The sequence below is a fragment of the Lytechinus pictus genome, chromosome 5, assembly GCF_037042905.1.
Source record: "Lytechinus pictus isolate F3 Inbred chromosome 5, Lp3.0, whole genome shotgun sequence".
NCBI lineage: Eukaryota > Metazoa > Echinodermata > Echinoidea > Temnopleuroida > Toxopneustidae > Lytechinus > Lytechinus pictus.
In genome coordinates this window covers 51,492,594-51,520,300 of record NC_087249.1, presented here as the reverse complement: position 1 = coordinate 51,520,300, position 27,707 = coordinate 51,492,594, and the positions used below count along the sequence as shown (strand labels likewise).

Genomic DNA, 27,707 nt, shown 5'->3' with positions numbered 1-27,707 from the left:
GGGTAAGTGAATTTTCATTTCCGATTTCATTTGTCTTTTATCATGGACCCGTCCATGCATTTACCAACCAACGCTATATAAAACGCTATTTACGCTCGCAAGTAATAACTCCTCTTTTCATATCTCAGTTCCAGGACAAATTATACACACGAATCCAAACGGACCAAAAGTCCTCAGAATACATTATGTTTATTTAAAACTCTCCATCATCATACAAAATTATCTTTACTGATCTTGAAAGACAAACTTATATTTTCTTCCTCTGGTGAAAGGAGAAAATAACAATTATTTACTGTTTTACTTCAATCTATACGATATGGACGTCAAAAACGGTTACATGAATCAGTTTGTAAACCGTATAATTTTTTGTATTACTATTTGCAACGCAAGTTGAAAACCCTCGTCAGCCTCCATGTTAGAACGCCTTGAAAATATATTGTCATTATAATGGAACATCAAATTTAACACTCAGAGATTAGAACATTGTAAAGATGCAGAGGAAATTTGTCACGTTAAAACACCATACTTGAAAAAAAAAACAGATATATATTTCGAGATATGAAAAAACCATAGAACCATGGACTATAACATGCTCTTCATAACAATGATTCCGTGTATTTAAAATAACATACATCCAAATGAGTGCTTTAGAAACAAGTTGAATATCAACTATATATTAAAATGGTGATAAACTGTAAAAAAAATATAAGTCTGATTTCAACCTCTGATTAATAGAAAAATCTCTGAAAATATCAGAATTGTTTAGCGATGATTAAGTCCGCTTTCTATTTTCATGATTTGAAAACTCTACATATTTTTTTTAATACTAAAAATGTCATGAATGTGAAATGATTAAAAAAATGTTAATTTTGTGCATAATTAGAATCGTAATATACAATAGTACTTTAAGATAAAAACATTTCACTTCTCTAACGCAAAGACGCATCTTGAGCCGTGCGTTATACCCTGTTCTGATTTGTAAAGTACACTAAATAATTGAATAATATACCAAAATTTCATCTGTATAAATTCTATCTTTGTAAAACACGAAGTGAAAATCTGAAAGACTGTATCCACGATCCATTTAAAGATATTTACAACATGAAAGATCAAAACGCAATCATAATTTTTTATACAACCAAAATAATAATTACAAATTTAAATCTATCATCATTTTAAGAGAAGTTATAACGGCACAAAATTAAAGAACCAAGTATTAATTATTTGCAGTAAGATAATGAAATGTGAGCTGTATACTGCAATATTTCAGCAGATATGTAATATTTAGGGATTAACACTTGGGACATGTTGCACAAAAAACTGCGTTTAAATGATGGTGTAAACCTTTTCTTATTTTAAAATCAATATATGTGTGAGTTGTGGTAAAATTCATCACCTTGAGCAAGGCATACCCCTAAACTAAACACCACAAAGTGCGAAAGTGAGAAAGTGAAATCTTTATGAAACCTGAGATATTGCTTTTCCGCGGATTTGGTTAAAAACAATATAAGTTCAAGTTCCTCCAAATCAGTGATGTGTGACCCCCCTACCCAAAAACAACCCTACCAAGATATTGAATATCCCATTAGAAAAAAAAATCCAACAAAGCCCATATAGACCCCCCCCCCCCTCTGCGCTAAGACGAAGGGGGGGGGGGCTAATATTATTCTTATTTAACCCATTTCCAGGATAACCCATTTTAGTAGTTTGATTAGAACTGAATGTGAATAAGATGAATGTATTAACGATAACCATACATGATTATTTCAGAACCCGTCCCCTATACTAACAAGAGACGGGGGGGGGGGTGCTTCATGAAGCGTACAACATTATGCTAGACTGGTGACCCTATTCTTGGTAAAACAATGATATACCGGTTACCGGTACCCGAAATTGCTATTAGTATTTATTAAGATATCAAGAAAGGCTCACGATATTCCTCATGGCCCTGGACGGCGGGGCTGCTCTATAAAGCACTCACCAGTTTATTTACGAAATTCTAAACACTCTCATCTAAATTGACAGTGTGCTTACTAGGAATGATTTTTTTAATTTCTTTGTTCCCGGAGAGAGCTTCTACTCAGGGACATGCAAGTGATAATTATTGGAAAAAAGTAAGATTTAGTTCGAAGGGGCGGCTTCCTTGGTACTAGTATATATGGGACATAAATTAATTTGCCATGTCAAACAAGTAAAGAGAGTCAGCATTATTGACTAAGTCGATATGACGACAATCGGTTTTTTTTTAAATAAAACTCGGAAAACTGAATAATATTATTTTTCAAATTACAATATATAAAATAACTAGTTAGCGGTGATATCATTGAATCTCTTATTCAGGGGCCGTGGAATGGTTTTGAGAGTGGGGGGGGGGGGGGGGGCTGAGCCAAAAGTGGGGGGAGGGGGCTGACCATGCAAAAAATCATCTTCAGATGTTCAATTTTACGTTTTTGTACTCGGGTTTGGACACAAAATTGGGGGGGGGGCTGAAGCCCACCTAGCCTTCCCCCGGTTCCCCGGCCCTTGTTATTTGCAAACCGAAAACCGTTTTGTGAAAAGAAATTGAAAACCATGAAAACATCAATTTTTATCAAAATGTTTAGTGTTATGCTCGTTTGATTTTTCACAAGTTAGTGAACTCGACTTTGTTTTGGGTGGACTTGGCCCTACAATGATAAACCAACATAATATTTACGAAATAATCGCATCTATGCGATTAGTAGAAAGGTACATATAAATAAGTACTTTTTCTGCAGTTATGAAACTAATTATATACAGATAATGAATCCACATGAATTTGTATTAAAATATCTTCTTTTGTACAAGAAACATATATCATACCACACAACATGAATACAAATATATCTTGCATTGCTTAATTTAGTAAAACACTAAAATGTGCGCTTTTGATAATGGCCTTACACTCTTTATAACACATGCCTGTTAATTAGTAACACACAAGAATTAAAAAATTAAAACAGATCATTGAAAATATGGAACATAAATCTAGGTAATTTGATATATTAATCACTAAGTATTTAGGAAATAAAGTGCAGGTGTTTGGGGGCATGAACATAACACACAAATGCAAAGGTTTTCAGGAGAATTCATCTAAGGGTCATTTCAGTATAATGCTGTTGATACTGTATACATCTTTTGCTGTCACCAGTGCCGTTGCGGACCACTATATATTGTAAATGACATTTTGTGCGGTTGCTGACAATTGCTGTCATTAGAACTGTTGGAGACATATATTTCTTTGCACTGAGTTGAGCAGTCATGTACTGAGATAATACTTTGTTGAACAGCAGTAACACATCAGTAAATTGTAGACAATGAACATTCCGCGGCATGAATTCATTCCAGAAAGTCTTTGCACTTGTGCATGCTGTTTCCATGAAATAATCTTAGTTAATTGAATTATAATCAGGAGGAGGGGTACCGTTTGAGGCCGTATCAGCCTCCCGCCCTTGTTCAGTTATGACGTATCTTCCAGAGATGATGGAGACGCCGTTTGTAGGTTCGTATTTGGCGGTGACGTCCGATTCCATGGCATAATCTCCAGTATACCCTTCGGGTATGCGGCCCCCTCGACCAGGAGGAAATGGCTTGTATCCATGAGCGATCCGGTCTACATTCAACGCTGGACCCCAGTCCCAAGTGGGCTTCATCAAGAATGATAAACGCTGCATGGACAAAGACAGAGGGAGGAATGTCCTTGAATTCATTTGACATAATAAACAAGACATTTTAACCATAAAAGGACTGTATTGAGGACTGGGGGGGGGGGGCATTTTTTGCTATAGAGCTTCGAAGTTCATCCAAATGGATGTTCTTAAGAATTGCACATTCAAAATATTTTGGCATTTTTAGACCTTACGATATTACTACAATGAGTTTAAACCTTTATTACTCAGTCAAAATCAATGAACATTTCATAAAATTTCGCAAGAGAGTTAATTGTATCGTTAAGACTGAGAATCTATTTATAGTGCTATTTGTTTGCTCTTTTAAGTCTAACAGCACTGTCAGTTCATAAAAATGGCATAAAGATGACAAAAACCCAATCTCAAAAATGTGAAATTTCAATAACAAAATAGAAAAATACAATAAATGCTGCACTTTATTCAAAATCCATGTCATTTTCACCAAACTGTAAAGTTGTAGAGGAAGGTATACCTGAGAGGTGCTAACATTAAAAAATAGGGGTACATGTGCTTGTTTTCAAACTATGAGCACTTTTACTAAAGCAAATTTGCTGTTTAAAACACAAAATAACGCGCCAAATGCTTTGTATCGATGTGAAGAAAAATTCAAAACCGCTCTACCATTTATTCAAACTATAGGGGTCATATTCGTCATACTTTGCAGGACTGCAGAGTAAAGTATTTTGAAATTGTAGAGCTATTTTTAAAAATGGTCCATGGAATTCATTTTTTTAGCTTCATAAAATAACGCATCGGATTTGCAGTAGGAGTGCAGATAATGAGAAAAATCATACCTACAACTAATACCTGTTCATCCATTGTGACGTCGGCGCGCAGAGTGTAGCTTAATCGTGAAGGACATGCTAGCAGTCAGCTAGCGATTGCTTAAAATTTATTACTAGCAAAAGCATTTGCTCGCTCATTTTTATGCATACGGAATCGAGCAAAAGCCAAGCAAAAGCCTAGAAAAAGCAATTGCTACTTTTTATGCATCTGAACCATTTTCTCGTAAAAAGGTCATGTGGCGTCGTGATGCTATAACCGTATGTCGCAAATTTGGTCTCAAAAGTTGCGCGAGACTTCAAAAAAAAAAGTCATAACATTTTGCGGCGCTATCTCTGCGTTTCGGAAATATTGCGCAAAGCGTTGAGGGGGCCATCATGCCCCCAGTCCTTTTAGGGTTAAGCATGGTTCGAATTCATGAAGGAATATAATATAACTAAAAACTAATTATTATCCTGCCTAAGTTTAAAAAAAAAATTATCAATTGCAGGATATGCACCGAAGCCAAAACAAAACCATTAAGGGCAACCTACATTGCCGATCAAGAGTACCAACCTTCAGAGTAACAAATATTTCTTCCGTTCTTTATTTAAACACAAGATGTATTATTTTGAGAATGGAGGCCTGTATGGCTGCAACATCAGCCTTTTGCTCTCCACCGTGACCCCGACACTCCTTTAAAGATTGACAAGTTACAGGTCTAAGTTGGGCGAAAGTCAACCTTAATAATTCCGATCCCCTCCCTGCACCCCATCAAGATCTTTTCAATTCTAACCCAAAATCAAATATAACTCTGCGATATTGTTTACAGACACCCTGTAGTTTAGCTAATGGTTATGTAATTCAGTTTAGGATTCACAGAGTTAATATAATACACCATTGAAATTGATGGAGGTTGATTTTCCCCAAGGCTTTCCCCTGATCTTTGTTTGCCTTACCTTCAAGAAACTTCCTTCGGCCTGGAAGATCATCGCATAGACCGAGTATAGTGGAACAACCAAGAAAGATGCGAAAGACATGATCCAACCAACGGCCTGAGCCCAGTCTGGGAATACGTAATCACCATAGTAAGCAGGCACGTAGAACACGAAGCCTAATACAACGATGAGCTATATAGAATATCAATTATGGAAGATAATAAAGGTAAAGCTGGATACATCATATAGCACATATTGGCGTCTTGATCGAGAAGTGCCTTAAAACTCTTGACGTATCTGTGCTCAAAATATAGAATGATTTCATCACAGATCATTGCGTTATAACTTTAGATTCTGAATATTTATATCACAATCAAAATTAATCTGTTTATAATATAGCGAGCTCCCAACTCGTTTAAGGTCCAAAGTGGCGTTATTCCCCGAATGAACATTCAGTTCATGTGTATTTAGACTTAGTGGCTGGTACATGACACTTTCATCCACATCAGAGATGTTAGGTATAGAAGTCAGCTACTAAACAATATGATGAATATTCTCACTAAGGATGGATAATAGTCTTTGATATCTGAAACTTCTGACTTGGCTGATTCATCTATGGATCATATAAATAAAGATATTTATCATTCTTGTCGGATGTGGCCAGACAAAGTAAGTTCTGCCCAATATATAAAACTACAGTATGTTGTAACTATGGACAAAGTGATACTTCTTTTTCTTACCATCATAGCTAGTGGTGAAAGAACAGCCCAACAGACCTGCCAATAGATGAAGACATCATAGCCAATCATGGACCGGATGTCACTGACGAAACGTTTCAGACCTATACAAGAACGAAATGAAAACAAATCAATGTGGCGTCCACGTACTCGCGACATACACCCCACTCGCTGGTAAATCACCCATTCACCGTTCCAACGCACACACTTGCATCATAATTTATATGGACACTCAATATCCCACACACATCAATTACCCACCCACTCTCCGATGCAACACACCCGCATCCTATGCCCACTCAATACACTCGCATCAATTTCCCACCCACTCTCCCACACACACCCACATCATATGCCGACTCAATATCCCACACATACTCACCTCTATTTCCCACCCACTCTCCCATACACACCCGCATCATATGCCCACTCAATATGCCACACACACTCACTTCAATTTCCCATCCACTCTCACATACACACCCGCATCATAATGCCCACTCAATATCCCACACACACTCACCTCAATTACCCACCCACTCTCCCACACACACCCGCATCATATGCCCACTCAATATCCCACACTCACCTCAATTTCCCATCCACTCTCCCACACACCCGCATCATATGTCCACTCAATATCCCACACACTTTTTTTTTTTTTTTTTTTAATAATGTTTTTATTCTGATTTCATGAACAAAATAAAAAATACATAACATTTCAAATTAACATTTCAAATCACATATAATACTTGACATTTCATATTTTCACTTTTTTTTTCACTAACTTAATAAAATCATGAATCATATATATCTTAAAGAAAACAATGAAATCAGTTATTATAAAAAAATCTTAAAGACCAAAACTTCCCCCTCCCCCTCCCTCCCCCCGCCCCAACACACACACAAACACACACACATACACACCACACACACACAACACACCACTGTCCAGAAGATCTGCCCACACTCATCATAAATAAATCATGTTTAAAAGTACAAAACAATTCGATAAACAATTTTGAATATAACAAGCTCACGGGAGAAGCATTACATATATTGAAAGTAAATAAAGACTTACAACTTAACCTTAACACAATTTTACTGTTTCCCATTTTTGCAAGTGCCGCCCTAATTTCCCCATTTTAATAGCTATTTTCTTTTCTTGATCCTTATATTCTAAAATAAGTTTATGTATATCGTCAATGGTTGGTAATACCCCCTCCTTTCTAAATATAAATAATATATATTTTACCATAAAGATAATAGTATTACAACTTTTTATTCTATTTGTATTGCCTGACAAACCAACAAATATATCCCGCCATTTCAAGTCCTTTATTTCATCTAATTCAAATCGCTGTATCAAAGTTTCCCATATCAGTTTGACACTCACCTCAATTTCCCATCCACTCTCCCACACACACCCGCATCATATGCCCACTCAATATCACACACACACTCACATCAATTACCCACCCTCTCTCCCATGCACACACACCCGCATCATATGCCCACTCACACAACCACACACACTTGCATTACACATTCTCTCTCCATCATACACTAGCTTGCATCAGGCACTAATTCACTCTCCTCCACAAACGTACTCGCAACACATACCCCAATTTCCCACACAAACTCGCATCATCGCCCAATTACCTCCACACACACGACCCCACCCAATCACTCTCCCACACACAAAACCCACTTCACCTCCATATGCACTTGAGCACAGGCTCGCATCATGAAACCTCCCACACCGACAACCACAAAATATGGATATGAAATGTTAACCAATTTAACACAAAAACCCGAAAGGTATGCTTACCATACATATAGCATAGTGACAGGGAATAGCATGATGAAATGATGAATAGCGAGAAATAGGCTGAATACCAATCCATGAGAGTGAAAACGTACAAACCACCCTGTAAAAAAAAACAAAACACACAAATAGAATAGAGAGTAGACCTATATACTCCACAATAAGATATAATTCATGTTTGTAATCATTATTTTCTTCATGTTTCAATTAATCTTTACATCTTATGTAATTTCTCATGTTATTCTTATTGATTCTACGTCCCCAACAAATTGGCTTGACAAATGGTGAGACTTGGAAATTATTAAAGTATCCGGACATTATTGACTACATAATTAAAGTAGTCGTTAAGAACTTGGGAGAAACGGCAGAACATATATAATGTTAGACTCCATTTTTGAAAGCCATCTTGGATTTTTTTTTCAAATGATTCGGTGACTAATTTCACCTTCTAGAAATAATAATTTGGGGTATTAGGTTCAGGAGCAGATTTAAAACAAAATCTGACTACACTTAAAATATCCAAATACATGCCTTCTATTTAAAACTCTACCAACTTCGCTATACCGACATCGGGTCGCACACTAATTTGGTTTGGTTTGGTTTTATTTACCGTATAAAATTCACAACAAAATACATTGCACAAGATATAAGATTAAATATAAATATATAAACACTAAAAAAGATACAGATGGATCACTCTCTTTCTAGAGGTCCAGTAATTGATGACTATAATGATTATTTTACAGAATCCTATAATTTGTCATTGATAAAGTTTAGGAAACATAACCTCGACTAATTACCTTCATACACATTGGTATACCACACAGGAACAGAGCGACACACACACCCAAGGTGACAACCCATTTGTACTTCTTTCTCTTAGCAGGGCTGAGTTCATCGGAGATGGCTGTGATTAAAGCTTCAGACATGGCGAACTGATAAAAAGGATTATGATGATAATATAAATAGTTTAGTTCAGTTAAAAATCATTGCCTCTTAATAATAAACGATCAACATTATACAGTTTGGGTAAGTAAACCCAGACCAATACTATACTGGTACTGCTGCTACAACAACTACTACTACTACTACTGCTACTGCTGCTACTACTACTACTGCTACTTATGCATATACTTGCATTACTACTAATACCACCACCACCACAATCACTACTTCTATTATTGCTATATTACAACTCTTACTTTTGTCATGTTTATTGTACTACTACTTCTACAATTATAATATCGAAACATTCGTCTATATATGCCGGTATACGTTAAATCAAATTTGCTTAATTTTGACCAATAGAATAATAAAAAGTGAAAGAATATGCCTATATTGAGTAAGCTGATTGTAATGAGAAAGAGGTAAATGGGTCGCAAACATACTGGATGTGACTGTTGATATAGATACAAGTCTTGTTTTGTACTTTCATCGCAGGGTCAGTCACATATTTCACGAGTAGTGAAATGTATTAGTCATTTTTACCTGACTATCCAGTCCAAGCGTGAGCAACATGAAGAAGAACAATATAGACCAGAGCTGAGGGACTGGTAGACGGGACAGGGCCTCAGGGTACACCTTGAAGGCTAGTCCAGGACCTGATGACGAAAAAAGAGAGAACTGTTACAAGACTAGATCAAGATTTCAATAAAAAAGCCCACTCGAAAAGAAGCACGGAGAACTCATCGAATTTCAAGAAATGTTATTATTCTATTTTAAACCAAAAAAAATACAATTTGTCTACAACTTCTCTCAACATGTTCGTAGATATTTTCCTCTTCCGTAAATATCTTTCTATATAGTGCGGTACCTATTGAAAATTGTTAAAGGATTGTAATTGAACTTTCACTTGGCATTTTAAATATAAATTTTGTTTATCTTCTAATGATTACCGTTATTGATTAGATAGAAGCTAGGATAATGAATAATAATAAATAATATCATAGGATTTGTATAGCGCGCGTATCCACATATAATGACTCATATACTATTGAAGAAAAGGGATGAATGGACAGGAGAGGTGCCGGGGAGGTGCCATAATATTTTTATAAAGGTATTAGGATTTACAGGTGACATATCTCTTTCTGATTACAAAGACTAAAGACATGGAGAGTATTATATCGATCTGCTACACAACCCACTCTTTTAATATTCCTTTTTTCTTTTTCTTTTTTTTTAAAGTTATTTTCATAACTTGAAGTTACAGAGGTTAACCCTGCCTATAATTTTCGTGGAGGGGGTGTTAAGGAAACGAAAACATATCCTGTGTATTACGAGATGACCGGATAAAGGAACAATTTCGTAGTTTTCTGAATGCAGGCAAGGACAACCAATAATCAACCACTGGATCTTCATCACCTAATTGTTATTACAGCCTGTTGCGGTAATTGAATCGGGAGAATATTGATCTGTTTCTACATAACTCAGGAAATGACGTTACAAACCACACTACAATACTTTAACCAGCTTTTAAAACGATGTATTTCACAATCGGAAAGGAATCTTCTCATTATATTAGCCATTTAGCCATTTATAATATTTTCATTCTTTAGGCAAACCGTGATGGCACAATTTCCCCACAGATCTTCAATCTTTCCACATTGTGCTTGTTCAAATTCATACTATGAATGATATACCAAAATTAATGTGTAAAGAACATTTTGCAAATGTTGTTAAGTCTAATCCAAAGTTAATTTCCCACAAGCCAATCAACACTTTCCAATTTCTAAGTTCTTTGAAGTTTCATTCACTGACCTGTTCCACTAGCCAATCAAACATGACCACCTAACTTCTTCCACTAGTCAATCAAACATGACCACCTAATTTGTTCCCCTAGCCAGTCAACCATGACCACCTAACTTGTGAATATGCTTAATTTTTGGTTAACCACGCTTTTTTTTGCTTGTCAAATTTTTCCTCAGAAAAATGTGCCCCCCCTTTGGAAAATCCTGGATCCGCCCCTGAACATGAGCACCTAACTTGTTCCACTAGCCAATCATACAAGACCACCTAACTTGTTCCACTAGCCAATCAAACATGACCACCTAACTTGTTCCACTAGCCGATCACCACCTAACTTGTTCCACTATAGCCAATCAAAATGACCACCCAACGTGTTCCACTAACCAATCAGACTTGACCATCTAACTTGGTCCACTAGCCAATCAAACATGACCACCTAACTTGTTCCACTAGCCAATCAAACATGACCACCCAACGTGTTCCACTAGCCAATCAAACATGACCACCTAACTTGGTCCACTAGCCAATCAAACATGACCACCTAACTTGTTCCACTAGCCAATCAAACATGACCACCCAACGTGTTCCACTAGCCAATCAGACATGACCATCTAACTTGGTCCACTAGCCAATCAGACATGACCATCTAACTTGATCCACTAGCCAATCAGACATGACCACCTAACTTGTTCCACTAGCCAATCAAACATGACCACCCAACGTGTTCCACTAGCCAATCAAACATGACCACCCAACGTGTTCCACTAGCCAATCAGACATGACCATCTAACTTGATCCACAAGCCAATCAAACATGACCACCTAACTTGTTCCACCAGCCAATCAAACATGACTACCCAACGTGTTTCACTAGCCAATCAGACATGACCATCTAACTTGATCCACAAGCCAATCAGACATGACCATTTAACTTGGTCCACTAGCCAATCAAACATGACCACCCAACGTGTTCCACTAGCCAATCAAACATGACCACCCAACGTGTTCCACTAGCCAATCAGACATGACCACCTAACGTGTTCCACTAACCAATCAGACATGACCATCTAACTTGGTCCACTAGCCAATCAAACATGATCACCTAACTTGTTCCACCAGCCAATCAAACATGATCACCTAACTTGTTCCACCAGCCAATCAAACATGATCACCTAACTTGTTCCACTAGCCAATCAAACATGACCACCCAACGTGTTCCACTAGCCAATCAAACATGACCACCTAACTTGGTCCACTAGCCAATCAAACATGACCACCCAACGTGTTCCACTAGCCAATCAGACATGACCATCTAATTTGATCCACTAGCCAATCAAACATGACCACCTAACTTGTTCCACCAGCCAATCAAACATGACCACCCAACGTGTTCCACTAGCCAATCAGACATGACCATCTAACTTGATCCACTAGCCAATCAGACATGACCATCTAACTTGATCCACCAGCCAATCAAACATGACCACCTAACTTGTTCCACCAGCCAATCAAACATGACCACCTAACTTGTTCCACTAGACAATCAAACATGACCACCCAACGTGTTCCACTAACCAATCATACAAGACCACCTAACTTGTTTCACTAGCCAATCAAACATCACCACCTAACTTGTTCCACTAGCCAATCAAACATGACCACCTAATGTGTTCCACTAGCCAATCAGACATGACCATCTAACTTGATCCACTAGCCAATCAGACATGACCACCTAATGTGTTCCACTAGCCAATCAAACATAACCACCTGTTCCACCAGCCAATCAAACATGACCACCCAACGTGTTCCACTAGCCAATCAGATATTAACACTGAAACTTTTATATTTCGCTAGACAATCAGTGATCGATATTGAAACTTTCTTTTGGATTCCTGTCGTGAGTGCGCTCTACTCCAACGAATCCTACACCACAAAACCTCAATCTACATTTTGTGCGTCAATATCAGTTTAGCGAACTCTGCCAATTTATTATTACCGGTAATTAAAATATTCTATGGCACGACATGTCAAGATGACTTGACATGAACAACTACAATGTTCTTTTGTTTTTCATTTCATCTAAGTTTAGATCTGGTGAGTGCTTCATAAAGCTGTTCGCAGGTACGAATTACTTTACGAACGAGTGATAACCCTTTCCCGTGGTACATGCCATATCTCTTTGTAGCGGACTAACACCTAAGAACAGGTTCCAATCGTTCGAAAGTCGTGTCTAACTTTACGAAAAGCTTTACGTGGAACGCCCGCCGGGCCTACATTCTTACCAGATGCGACCACGTCTTCGACTTCTAGCCCGCTATCGTGAGCCATGAAACCCAAGACGGAGAAGATGACGAAGCCAGCGAATATACTTGTCCCGCAGTTAATGCAAGCCACCATCATAGCATCCCTAAAATTAACAATAAAAATATTTTGTAATGTTCATTGTTCAATGATCCATTGAACATTGAATTTTCTCGCTTGTCTAATTTTGATACATCTGATGAGTATGTTTTCATAATCATGATCTTATCTTTATTGAAATACTCCCATCAGTCTATTCGTTTTATGTTTGAGTGGGGGCGGAGCATTTTAGGTCACCGTCCCCAATATATTTTGAGACGTTGAATGAGTATACAAAATGTTGCGTAAAAATAATCTAAAATGTATAATTTTTGCCATCAAAATAGATTGCTGACCTAATGAAATATAGAAGTGATAGATGAAAATTTGACCGTTTGAGTTAAAATCGCGGGGCGGGATGACCCCCAGAAAATAAACGACTGGGTACCCCCCTCACTTCCAGAGATTGCAGCCTATGATCAGTCAAATAATATTGTCCTTCAGTATTTCATGTCGGTCATATAAAGTTAAACCATAATCCTTGGGATAATATTATGGGTGCAATAAAGTTAAGAATATAGGCCCAATGGGCCATATACTTTATTGAGCCAATCAATATTTCTCGATTCATCTAGCAAAAGACTTTACATGTTTACACCGTGCTTATAATGTCAAAGGAAGTATTCCCCCTTACGATGCAACTTTCATCCAATCTCATCCTAAAATTAAATCTTTCACATAAAAAACACAACATTTTCTGTTTAGATGAAAATTAACTTAATTGAATGTTGTAAAAATCAGGTGCACTACCAAATAAGATTCGTGTGAAAATCTGTCAATAACACGTACTTATAACAGTTGTTCTTGTACTTGTTGTAGCTGGCAAAGGTGATGAGACTTCCGAATGACATACCCAATGAATAGAATATCTGGTTTGCAGCATCCTTCCATGGCTGTATGGGAAATGGTAAAAAATATTTCCCGATATTAATGGTGGCAGCGGTGGGATGAACTTTGTATTGTTGTAGTATATTACCTCTTCCAACCTTGTGGTATACCTATAAGGTAACTCCTGAACAAAACTCCTTGATATCTTTTTTAAAATAATCATCATTATCATCATCATCATCATCATCATCCTCATCATCATCATCACTCATCATCATACATCATCACAATTATCATCGTAATTACAATTCTTCAATAGGTAATGTATTATATCTACCACCATCACCCTTTCAGCCATCGCCATCACCACACATCACTATAGGAGCCGGACAACACCACCGTTGCTTAAATTTTACTCAAGTTCTTGATTAGAATCTTGAATATATAATCAAAAATTATCTTTATAAACTCCTTAAAATTAAATCTAATTATATATTTCTTATTTACCTCTGGGCTCGCTAGTCTTTCAAACTTTGGTGTGATGTAGAAAAGGACTCCTTTACCAGCACCAGGGAGAGTGACGCCACGGATGAGAAGAATAAAGAGAACCACGTAGGGAAAGGTGGCCGTGAAATACACCACCTGTTCCAGAGGACAAGGAAGTGGTTTGACATTATAGCAAGATTATGGCAAGATTTTCACCCCTTCATCTTTGAAAATATTCAGCGAATCCGCCAATAATTATGGAGTACATAAATTCCTAACAATCCAGGTATCGGCATGACTGTACGTAAGCAGGATTTTTTTCAACACAGGGGCCAGGAACAATGGAGAGCACTATATTAACCAAGCGTAGAGTTGAATGCTACGTTGCAGGGGGGTAGGTATTTTAAGAAAACTTTCACTCTTGTGATGGGGTTTTTATATTTTCATTTGTTAATCAATTAATTATTACTATTATTTTATCGTCATTGTCATCATCATCTTCATTATTATCATTATCTTTATTATCATTATTTTCATTATTATTATCATTATCATTGGTGGGTCTCTTTTAGGGGGAGGGGGAGGGGGGCGCTCCCCCTGCTTGGCACGGCCATGGGTACAAATTACAGACCTTTCCTGCTGATTTGACTCCCTTGATGATGCAAAGATAAACGATGATCCAAGCTCCTAGAAAAGCTCCGAATATATCCCAGTTCATTGTGCCCATATCATCAATCCCATCTGTTAGCCGATGAACACGGTATCTGAAATTATATTTGAAAAAAAAAATAAAGAAAGTCAAGATCTGACGAACCCAGGTAAATCATGATTATTATTTTTTAAATATAATTGTTTCAATATAAATTTGGTTGTTGTCAACTGGGAACCTCTAATTGCATTTCAATAGCTCTTTAAGCTTACTTGTATCAAATCCTGTAATTTTTGATCGGATACAATTTTGGTCATTTGCTGACGACAGTGTTCATTGTCATTTGGGGGTTCTTAATTCAAGTGTAAAGCTATAGGGTTACACCGGAACCAAATCAGCTGCGAATCCATCCGAATACACGTATGCGGGTGGTTCCGGGAGATTTCTGTTCCCCCTCTGCGAATGCGAGAAAATTAGGGAGGGATTCGGGTCGTTTTAAAATGTTCAAAACCAGCCGAACACCCTCCAAAATACCCCCGAATGTGACCACAACAAATGTCTTTCGGGCCATACTTGGGGTGTATTCGGATTACATTCGGAAGGATAAGTTGAGGCATTCGGATTATTCTGGGAAAATTCGGACCTATTCGTATCATTCGGGGAGTTACGGTCCGACCTCAGCGCCTTTGGCCATATTCGTTACGATTCGGGTCAGCATTCGGGTCGTCATTCGGCTCGATTCTGGGCACTATTCGGGTGGCATTCAGCTTTTTCCGGGATGGCCAAAATTGATTCGGGTCAATTTGGCGATTCTGCACTCAATCGGGACCTGTTTCGGACCCATTTGTCTTTATTACGGGAGCTCCCTGAATCAGAGACGAATAAGTTCCGAATCTACCGAAACCATCCGAATCAGGCCGTATTCGGGCAGAATCAGTCCGAATTTATTTCGGGAGAATTCGGTTTTGGTGTAACCCTGGCTAAACACGGACCAAATAAGTCGCAGCTTGTTGCGAAAAAAAGTATCCAAGATGTCTCCTTGACACAAAAAATGGTTAACGCTGTGACTGAGGCGTTACCTCCAGGGCCCTGTTGCATAAAAGTTACTATTATAGTAACTTTGCCATCCAATGGTAACTACCATGGTAACAATATTAGGAATCAAGGATTTCAGGGAAGTTACCATCGAATAGCAGAGTTACCATAATTGTAACCTTTGTGCAACGGGGCCCAGGAGATGAATTGGAGATGTCTCCAAGTCAGGTGTCAATGAATTTGCTTGGAAGACATGGGTACATCTCTGCGACTTCTCCTCAGAGGACTAAAAAAAATGAACAAGAATTACTTAAGGTTCCATAAGATTCAGGGTCGTGTCAGAAATGTCGAGGAGACGTATCTCTAACTGTCATAATCTTGAGTGGTAAGCTAGTCGCTGACCGATTTCAAGCCATTTGAGATAACCCCTTAAATTTGAATAATTTCAGAAAGTTTGAAAGCGAAGAGTATCTAATATCCGCAGCGCCAGGTATCCGCCGGACTGTCACATTTGCCTCATGAATCTTCTGTACGACTCGGGTGTAATCTTTGGTTTCCAGTCGGTGATAGGTCATCTTTGTTTTGAAGAAAACCATTCAGTCAAGCCAAGAGATGAAAGTATTTACTATTTTACTGATTTGAAGGGTTGTGGAGAGGGTGACGAAGAAATGGAATGGGTGGGGAGGTATATATTTTTTTTTACATAATACTCACGTCCAGTATTCCTCGCTTGGGCGGACCGAATTGGAAGCGTTGAACGTTCCATTTTGTAAGGTGGAATCGAAGCAGTTCTCGGTGTTCCAGGAGTTGTTGCAGGTGGACCAAGGTAATGTACTCTGACAGGATGCTCCCATGAAGTAGATGGTCCAAGCTACGATGACGTTATAGTAGATGGCCACCAAAGTTGACAGGAGTACCATGCCAATACCCATACCTTGGTTAAGAAAGGAAGACACATGCAAATGGAACAATTGTTACAATGAAACACAAATTATTCTGGCAGTTCCGTCAAGGGTATCTTTTAAGATTATTTTTTTGTATGTTAAATGTTTAATCAATGTTTAATCGAACAAAATCAGCACTTAACGGACAACAGTGGCCTGATTTAAGCGCTACGACGACATTGTAGTCTTATTGACTGTCTTTTTCTCTTAAACTTGTCTGAAACTTTGTATATGATGGCGGAATATTTTGCTCAGCAAACCAAGATGAAAGGGAGATCTAAGATCTCCTATCTATACATACATTTACATCACTGTCATATTTTATAAGGTTTATATCAAGTTCATTAATGTTATACCTACTTAAAACACTTGCAATATTATTTCGGAGAAGAAATAAGGGAATGGAGTGGAAAGGGAGTATCGAATGGGGGAAAGTAAAGATCTGGGAGCCGTTATGTGACTTTAACAATGGATTGTGGTCCTTTCTTGTGGTAAATGATATTCACCATTAATGTTCATTGGTGATTATTCAGCGCGTAAGAAAGGTTCACCGGTCGATCATAAAGTCGCTCTTAACTAACGAACAGCTTTATGAAACATCCACCAAAAGAAAAAAGGAGATCAAGGAGCGGGAAACCCACGGGAAACGGGAAGAGGGTGGGAGGGGATGGAAGAGGGTGGGAGGGATGGAAGAGGGTGGGAGCGGATGGAAGAGGGTGAGAGCGGATGGAAGAGGGTGGGAGCGGATGGAAGAGGGTGGGAGCGGATGGAAGAGGGTGGGAGTGGTGGGTGTGGATGGAAGTGGGTGGGAGCGGTTGAAGGAGGGTGGGAGCGGATGGAAGAGGGTGGGAGCGGATGGAAGAGGGTGGGAGCGGATGGAAGAGGGTGGGAGGGGATGAAAGAGGGCGGGAGGGGACGGAAGAGGGTGGGAGCGGATGGAAGAGGGTGGGACTGGATGGAAGAGGGTGGGAGCGGACGGAAGAGGGTGGGAGCGGATGGAAGAGGGCGGGAGCGGATGGAAGAGGGCGGGAGCGGATGGAAGAGGGCGGGAGCGGATGGAAGAGGGTGGGAGGGGATGGAAGAGGGTGGGAGGGGATGGAAGAGGGCGGGAGTGGATGGAAGAGGGCGGGAGGGGATGGAAGAGGGCGGGAGGGGATGGAAGAGGGCGGGAGTGGATGGAAGAGGGCGGGAGGGGATGGAAGAGGGCGGGAGGGGATGGAAGAGGGCGGGAGTGGATGGAAGAGGGTGGGAGCGGATTGAAGAGGGTGGGAGCGGATGGAAGAGGGTGGGAGGGGGTGGAAGAGGGTGGGAGTGGATGGAAGAGGGTGGGAGTGGATGGAAGAGGGTGGGAGTGGATGGAAGAGGGTGGGAGTGGATGGAAGAGGGTGGGAGCGGATGGAAGAGGGTGGGAGCGAATGGAAGAGGGTGGAAGTAGATGGGAGATCTCGCGAGAAAGAGGAGGGTTCGGAGAGGGAAGGGATATGATGGGTATTTAGAAAGGAAATATGGGGGACGGCAGGGCAGGTGAAGGAGGTTGAAGGAGTATATTGATAGAAAGGAGACAGTTCTTTTACCTCTGAGTAGAGGGACCACGTTCCAGCAGCCGATGCATCCAAGACTTGAGAACTGTCCGATGGAGAACTCCATGATGAAAAGTGGGGCTCCAGCAATAGCCAAGAAGATGAGGTATGGGATGAGAAATGCACCTGTTATTAAAGTACCAGATTGAGAGAGAGAGAAAAAAAATGGTACATAGTTACACATCGAAAAAATGATTTTCAAACAATATATGTTACATATTTAACATGCTTGTTAAAAATAAAACACTAATAAACATCGAAAAAAATATGGCATATTGAGAAAACAAGAAAATGAACAGATTGCCAGAGGTAATATGCGTTTTCCTATTCTTACAATAAAGTCATTTAATATAAAATCAAACACATAGTCAAAACAATACATATATCTTACTCATTTATGAAGGCAGCAAATGAGAGGGATCTTTACTGCAATGTGTTAACCCTACTCTCTTAGAAAAATGTGTGGGTTATATTGTTGGTCTTGTTTTTAACCCCTATAGTTCAACTTTGAAGAAGGGTCTAAATAAGAGTCTTATAGAGGGTCATTCATATTTTTCAAGAATTCTCAGAACCCATAATCGTTGCATATAGACCGAAATTTCAACCCCCTTCAGTCTCATAGTTCAACAAATGTGAGACGGGAAAAGATTTTCTTCGGCACTATTTTTCTAAGAGTGTTGGCAAAAAAAATCTTGGTAATACACGATTTACATTTATAAAGCACACACAAATCATAATAAACTAATTGTGTATTCATAGTTTTAATTACACAATCATAAGAAAATATCGAAGTAAAATGTTGATGTAAGGATTGCACTGACTATTAGGTAATCACCTCAAAGCAATTTTATTATATTGACATTTCGTGACAGGTCACTGCAATTGTATTTTGAAGAAAAGAACCCTTGTGCACGCTCGAAAGGATCGGTCAAAATGACGAATGCGTTGGTGAATGAGTCGGCCCAAAAGAATAATGGTCAAAATTAGTATTACAAAAAATAATACTTATGAATTTTATATTTTCCTCACATCATTAACCAACTATAAAGTGTTGCTTATGCTGACCAATCCCCATCGAGTGTACATTTACATGTTCAGAACCAAAAGGGTGTAAACGATTTGTATGATAAGCTAACAACCTTCTGGCTCTGAATGAATATATCGATATTAAATTCATGCAAGCCCAATATATGGTTTCAATCCTTGTTGAATTCTCAGCATGCATGTTTGTGTTTATTCAAGCCATGGGTTACTGATTGTGACTATAACAATGATTGGATATCCAGTTTTGTTTGAAAATCCTTGACCTATCTGCCTGCAGGGCCTATGAATCTTCAAATTCATTATTATAACACTCATAAATATGATTTAGATACGTTTTATACTATTTTCACAATTCATATTTATGTATGAACTTTATGAATCCCTCTTAAGGCACAATAACCTCTGTTTAGTAACTCAATTTTTATAGGGATTTTACGCCGCAGTAAAGATAAAACTCAAATTTTATTTTGTCAAAGTTCGAGAGTAATTAGAGCTCTTTGTTGGCAGTCGAGCTACGAACATGATAAATCGTGGGATTGTTTGATTTCAAGAGCGAAAACGAACATTTTCAACGATGACGCTCCATGTTAAATAAGCAGTTGAACACCGGTATATTTCCACTCTAGAAAAAAAAATCTAAAATAATTTTTTTTAATGTTTTATCTCGTTAGATAGATGAAAAATAACTCATTTTAATATAGCATTTTCAATAAAAGAATCCCATATCATGCTGACCTTTACATCGTTGTAGGTTTATTTTCATATAAAAAAATATTTCAAATATGGCGTTAAGCTGTTAAGAGGGAAGCAGGTCGTGCTTGATAAAAATGAACCTAGAAAATACAAACGATACTCGTGATGCAAATATTTGCATCCTGTGTAAGGAAATTTTGGTAGGGAGATTTTATTTAAAAGGGGCGGAGGCTGCAAGGAACATAACCTTGTCCTTGGATCAAAATCACGTCGATTGATATATACTGTTCGAAAGAGGAACAGTATATATCCATTTTCGAGTCTGTTACAAATTACATATTTTAAGACCACTGACCAGTGACGGAATTGAAACGTTTAGAAGAGAAAAACAGTTTAATCTTTTGCAGAGCCATAAAATGCTTTGCAAAAGAGCCCCCACCCCCATTGGTTATAGGCATTCACTTTAAATTATCAAGAAAGTCAAATGGACTTGAAGTATTTGTCTAACATTTTTTTTTTTTTTTTTTTTGCATTCTGACCAATATTAGTAAATGTTGCTGTTAAGTTTAGATCCTTAGTTAGATCAAAATAATTCGATACTTTCTATACGCATTGGGATAACTCACTATAATAGCTCTCCCTGAATACCCCTTAGCATTATCAAGACATTTGAACCAGATTTCAATTTTTAAAAAAGTTGACGAATCATGCCCCAATAACACTACAGAACAAACACATGACACGTAATATTCAACACCTTTATACAAATAAAATAATCTTACATCGTATATAATACTTCTTCACTCATATTTACAAAATACAAAATGCCACTATAAATACATAAAAGCACACAACATTGTAAATCACATGAATTTAATCCTTAGAGTCGACAATATACCTTCAATATCGCTTGGCAAAGGATGATCGTGGCCACCAGATATATATTAGGTCTGGGGGCGTGATAGAGAGAGGGTGTTCTCATTCGCGACCTGTACAGCATTGAATTGTAATACAAGATATTGGAAATGGTAACAAAGTATTAATTCAGTTCATTATCCAAACGTCATTACGAAATGGCGAGGGTGCTTGCTGAACTAAAGAGATTCCTAGTTGCGGGTACATGATTAGGTTAAGAGCAGTGGAGTGGTGATGATGTGGGGTATGAAGGTTGGTGATACTTCTAGCTGGGGAGATGACAGCCAGGGTACTTGGGCGTGGAGTATTTCGGTTTACTTTCCAGTTCGTCCAATGCCAATTCGTCCAATTGCCAAATCGTCTACCACCATTTGGTCTACCATCAGTTCGTCCACAATCTACATGGTCTAATAGCAATTCGTCCACACATCATTTCGTCTAATAACCAGTTGGTCCAATAGCCATTTAGTCCATATACCATTTGGTCTAATTGGACTAAGTGTTAAATGTGCAAAATGAGTGAAAATGACTTGGATATTAGACCAACTGGTTATCAGACGAAATGGTGATTAGACGAAGTGACGATTGGACCAAATGGTTGTAAGACGAAATGATGACGGACGGAATGGCATTTGACTAAATGAAAGTAAACCATGTAATGAGTGGACGAGTTGGCAGTAGACGAATTGGCAATTTACCATTGGGCGGTGGAGAGAATAGCGCAATTCATCTACGTACGTGAAGCTAAATTTATATTAGTTTTGAAGGATTATATGCTTTTATTTCTGAAATAATTCTAAAACATAAGTATTAGAAAAAAAATTATCGAGACCATGATTTGAGACCAAAATCACAGCGATTAACTTTCTGGCATCCTCCTCCTCCTCCTCATTTAATATCTTCGTCGCCGTCATCATCAACATCAACACCATCATCAATATTATCATCGCCATCATTATTGTCATCTTTGGCATAAAATCATCATAATTATCAACAACAATAACATCGTCATGAAATAGATCGCATTTAAGCTCTACTGAACAGAACTTCAAATGGTGTAGAGTTAAAACTAATAATGACAATGTTAGTTGCAGAATAATAGTGCTATAATTTTTCGAGTGCTATAATTTTTTCCAGTGTTTACTTTATTAAAGTGTGCACAATATGTCACGTATGTAAATTTTACAACGCCTACAGTAAATAATAAAGTCCCAGTACCGTATTCGCTATCGCTCAATAAACTTTCTCGTGACGAATGACGTTGTATTCCTATACAAATTTTTTGCAAAATTAAAAATGAAATACAATATCATTTCTCTCTGATATAGATTCGACCCAGTTCCTGTGGGTGGACAATAAATATTTATATATTTACTGATAAATAAGGTAACAAAATAGGAGATATATTAGTCCTTTGATCAACACTATTCGAAACGTATCTCAAGCTTTCACAGCAAAGCCTTCATTTTCAAGTCTTAAGTGTAATTTCTACAGGTTAAATAGAGAAAAGGGTCAAGTATGAAAATACCTGTAATGCAATGTCATCATGTACAGTATTCATACAGTCATGACAGTAGACAATAGAATATAGATTTAAAGAGAAAGATGGTACGCGTTTTTTAATGAATTTATATAAAGCAAAATGAAAATGAATTGTAATGAATCCTGCTGCATTAAGGTTTGGAAACCCCCTGTTTCGAGTAGGTCTACGTAATATATATCAATGTTTGATTATGATTTGAAAAATAAATGAAATAAAAATAGATCATTTATACATAATAGTACATTCAGTATCGCTCAATAGCAATTTAGCATTATTTATTACATTTCTTCGCCCATTAATCAAATCACTGGTTTCTTAAAGAATAATAATAGCCCAAGTCTATGATAAATATTCTATACACTCTAAATTAAGGAATTAAAATAAATCCAGATCGGCTGTGAATAGTGACCTGCCGAATATTAGATTCAGTTTTAAATCTTGAAGATTTAAAATATAAATCTAAAAGATTTGAATTTAATTCTTTTGATATTTGAAATTTAATCCAAAAGATTTGAAATAAATTCAACATTCCGCTTGTCACTATCCACAGCTGATCTGGATTTATTTTAAATCCTTGATTTTAGAGTGTACCTTACAACCTTATTTAATTATCACACATTTTTGTTCGTTAACAAAAGCACTCTTTTGTAATAGATCAGGGAAAAAGTTTAAATGTGTATGTATTAAACATCATTTTGAAAATCATGCTCAATATGAAGCCTATTATTTTAACAGTAAGCATTAAAAAGATATGAAATAAGCTAGCCATTTGGCGGCGATGAATGATTTGAGGCAGGCACATGTATAAAATGATTTTTTTTTGGGGGGGTAAATATAAAAAAGCCACTCTGGAATATCTTAATTTTACTTGATACTCTATAAACAATGTATCTACTTTTCAATTACGAATAAAATGATCTACACACTACAAAAGCATGAAAATATGCAGATGATATAGCGTTGACAATTTTCATACTAAAAGTAAGCATGCAATGGTTAGGTGAGAGTTTTTTTTGAGAGAAAATGATGATTATCATATACACACAAACACAGATGTGAATATTTGCAGGATTACAAAAAAAATTATATATTTCAAACGCAATGTTTGACAACGATCATCAAATTTCAAATGATAACAAAATCAGACACTTAGCTTGACTTAGTTGATATGGAGAGAACAAGACATTAAACAATGTTTATAAAACAAAATCAAAATTATCAATACAACATTTCGATAATTCATGGCATGAGTAATTAATATATGCATCTGTTCCATGCCTTTAAGACGAGCAATTCAATTTTGGCGAAATGAAATTAACTGTTTGAACGATTTACCTCTTAATTTGGGGATCTTTGAAAACGATAACAATTATGTTATTTACATTTTGATAAATATTATATATATATATAATATATAAAAAATCTTTATAAAGATAAAAATTTTCATTGCTTGAATTAAGGAAGCGTTTAAAATCTTACAGTATATTATTTTCTGAGCATCCATTGGTGGTAATCTTGAACCTATATACTTACATTTCACATTATGTGTACAATTACAAAGATGGTTTGTTTAACACAATGTCGTCACCTTATTTTGTCAGTGCGATGTTTCAGCATCTTATATGAAGGTGCTTGATTATTCCATGGATCCTACATGTGTAGGTTTCATGATTATTCCATTAAACCGCGCGAGAAGCGCACTTTTTGTCTGAACCGAACTGAAGAGCACTCACAATGACTTAATGGGTGACTTCTAGTAATTCATGAGGTCCATCCTAGCACCAGCCAGTTCAGTGCTGTGGCTGGTGTAAAAATGACCACAATGCAAACACCAGCTGCATACGTCAACACTCAACACCAAACTAGAAATCGCCCAACCATGGCCGTACGCAAGAAAGCGACCGAGCCTGCACTGCAAAAACGCCGGTGTTAATTTAACACCAGCCTGGTATCTATATCGGTCAACATCAGAGAGGTGTTGAAACAGCATCGGTTTGGCGTTAGGCTAACACCAATTTGGCATTTAAGCAACACTAATTAGTGTTAAACCAGTATTTGTTTGATTCTTAAATGATATTGTTTCAACACCTCTCTGGTGTGGACCGATATATAAATACCAAGTTGGTGTTAAATTGACACCTGTGTTTTTGCAGTGTGTCATGGGGGGCGCTTCTTAATTTCCTAAAGTGAAATTAAAGGATTTCGTGGACACTCTTGGTGAACATTATGAAAACTTTCAGTAAAAAAAAAGCATGTTTTCAAAAAAACTTCTGGGGGGGGGGGGGGGCAACTGCCCTCCTGCTCTTCCCCGCTCTTTATGACTAGGCTTACACTGTATCCGAGTCTATTGGTGATAAGCACCATTTTCGGACCGTATTGTCAGTATTCTGAAGTTCAGTATAACTTAGGTCCTTGGTCTAACTCTTTACTAGAATTATGGAAAGCCGAAATGTCTAAAATTAAATATATTGTATATTATTTTTCTTATGTATATTTCAGTTAACTTTCCTCAAAGAAAAGACAATTACTTTAGTTAATTATTCTCAAAAAGTTATGAATGATTTCAGTGTCAAGAGAGCAGATGAATTAAACTTGAACCTGTACTGTAAGAGATTTGTAACATTTAATAACAATTGGCTTTTCCATAGTTAAACCATAACTTTGAAACAGAGTTAGAATTAAATCTGAGTTCAGAATACGGGACAGTACACCTCAGTGACAAAATTAATCCTCATATCGAATGTTATAAGTCAATATGCAAGATCTCAGTACCTCGATGACAACGGAAAGATATCTCACAAAGCTAGAAATCTTAAAAGTGTCTGATTTCGAATTTTGCTTGAGATTTCAAAATATTCCGCTCAGAAACGATTCTGAATGGAATGGATATTATATCACTGGCGGATCCAGGGGGGGGGGGGCACATCCGGCCCCTGTCCCCCCCCCCCCCCTTTGAGTGCCATAGAGTTAGAATTAAATCTGAGTTCAGAATACGGGACAGTACACCTCAGTGACAAAATTAATCCTCATATCGAATGTTATAAGTCAATATGCAAGATCTCAGTACCTCGATGACAACGGAAAGATATCTCACAAAGCTAGAAATCTTAAAAGTGTCTGATTTCGAATTTTGCTTGAGATTTCAAAATATTCCGCTCAGAAACGATTCTGAATGGAATGGATATTATATCACTGGCGGATCCAGGGGGGGGGGGCACATCCGGCCCCTGTCCCCCCCCCCCCCCCTTTGAGTGCCATAGTCAATTTTTGTAATGTAAATATGCCGCTCTTACTTAAGTGTGCCCCCTTTTAAAAGTTACAGTATATATTTTTAATTGGAATATGTCGTACAAGCACAAGTGAGGATCCTTTTTTTCCTTGTCAAATTGTACGTGGACGAAATGACCTTTTGATTTTTTTGGTGAAAACCTTTATTTAAAAAAAAAATTTTTTGCTTGTCAATTTTTTTTCTCGGGAAAATGTGCCCCCTTTTGGAAAATCCTGGATCCGCCCCTGATATTGTCCACCAAATGAAGAGTATTATTTCACCGATAGACTAAAATGCCTCGGAGAATTAGGAAAGCAGTACTCAAATACTGAGGGCACTCACATTTTGAGTAATAAATCATTATCGATTCCTATGAAATTATCAATTAGAAGAAAAAAAACACCTCAAGTGCTTTTTTTAAGACGATGATGGTTTGAATAGACAGAATGTCAATTTCAACTGTGAGTACGGAATCTCCGAATTCTAGGCTACTCGACAATATTGTGGAGTTTCTTTGATTTCGTAAAACAATATAGGCTCAAGATTAATACGCGATAAATGCTCCTTTTTTCTTTTAAGCATGAAACAGATGTATATCGTTTGTTCCCATGGCCGTACGCATCTATTCTTCCGGAGGGGGGGGGGGTGCGACAAATTTTAAAGAATGTACACAGAATTGAGTGAGCGAAGCGACCTAGTAGATTACGAAAACGTTTTTCAAAATGTATACTCGAATTGAAAATGAGGTATCTAGTACAATGTGGAATTGCGTAAAAATCTAGGATTTCAAACATCTGGGTCGAAAGCTCCCCCACCCCTAAGCTGCATACGACCATGTCTATATATATTTTCCAAATTAACTATCATGTTAAAGGTACTATTTAGTATTATGTCATAGAGATTCATTTAAGTATGTATTTTTTTATTGCTTGAAAAACATTCAACTAGGGGTTTTCAATGAAATTATATGTATATATGATTGAAATTCAGGTTTTATTTTCGTTGCTTTATCAACTGAGACACAAAAATAGAAAAGATATGAAAATTGTTTCAAAAATATAATTTTTTAATTTTATTTATCAGTTTTATAAGATCATTTTCCATTTTTTGCAATATCCTGACTTTTGAAATTAAGTCTGGTGAGAGGTGTGTGGGGCACATAGTACCTTTAAAATGAAACAGTATAGAACCGCTACTTGAAATATGTTTTACGATTCATTTTATGTTACGAGTAACATTGTTTTTTGCGCTATATCTCTATAACATTGCTTTGATAATCATATCAATGAAAATCATTCATGATACAATAAAAGTCGAGAAGATAATATTTTCATGATCGTATTGGACACAATGATTCACAATTAACAAGTAGCGGTACTATCTACAAAAATGGGCGTGGTCCTTACAAACTGGTAGACGGGGGCTCAAACCTTACCTCCACCATTCTTAAAGCATAGGTAGGGGAAGCGCCAAACGTTGCCTAACCCAACGGCATACCCCACCGAAGAGAGGATGAAATCCATCTTATGACCCCATTGCTCTCTATCTGCCTCCTCCTCCTCCTCTTCCACTCCAAGGTCCACCTTCGCTACCTCCTTCTCCTTGT

General features: G+C 37.5%; 1 protein-coding gene across 1 annotated transcript; it reads right to left on the bottom strand.

Moving 5' to 3' along the window:
* Nucleotides 1-173: 173 nt before the first annotated feature.
* Nucleotides 174-27,707, bottom strand: LOC129261121 (sodium- and chloride-dependent glycine transporter 1-like). The gene is made up of 13 exons (XM_054899169.2): nt 27,537-27,707; nt 18,633-18,764; nt 16,829-17,048; nt 15,062-15,194; nt 14,452-14,586; nt 13,906-14,009; nt 12,999-13,123; nt 9,461-9,573; nt 8,773-8,907; nt 7,976-8,075; nt 6,148-6,248; nt 5,429-5,599; nt 174-3,686 (listed from the first exon to the last, which is right to left on the bottom strand). The coding sequence occupies exons 1-13, from the start codon at nt 27,622-27,624 to the stop codon at nt 3,408-3,410; spliced, it is 1,836 nt and encodes a 611-aa protein (XP_054755144.1). The 5' UTR covers nt 27,625-27,707; the 3' UTR covers nt 174-3,407.

Coding starts and splice junctions, on each gene's coding strand:
- LOC129261121 (XM_054899169.2), bottom strand. CDS start 27,624: ATGGATTTCATCCTCTCTTCGGTGGGGTATGCCGTTGGGTTAGGCAAC. Junction 13,124..13,905: donor TACAAGAACAACTGTTATAA/GTACGTGTTATT, acceptor TGTTAATTTTAG/GGATGCTATGATGGTGGCTT. Junction 6,249..7,975: donor GTCACTATGCTATATGTATG/GTAAGCATACCT, acceptor GTTCTTGTATAG/GTCTGAAACGTTTCGTCAGT.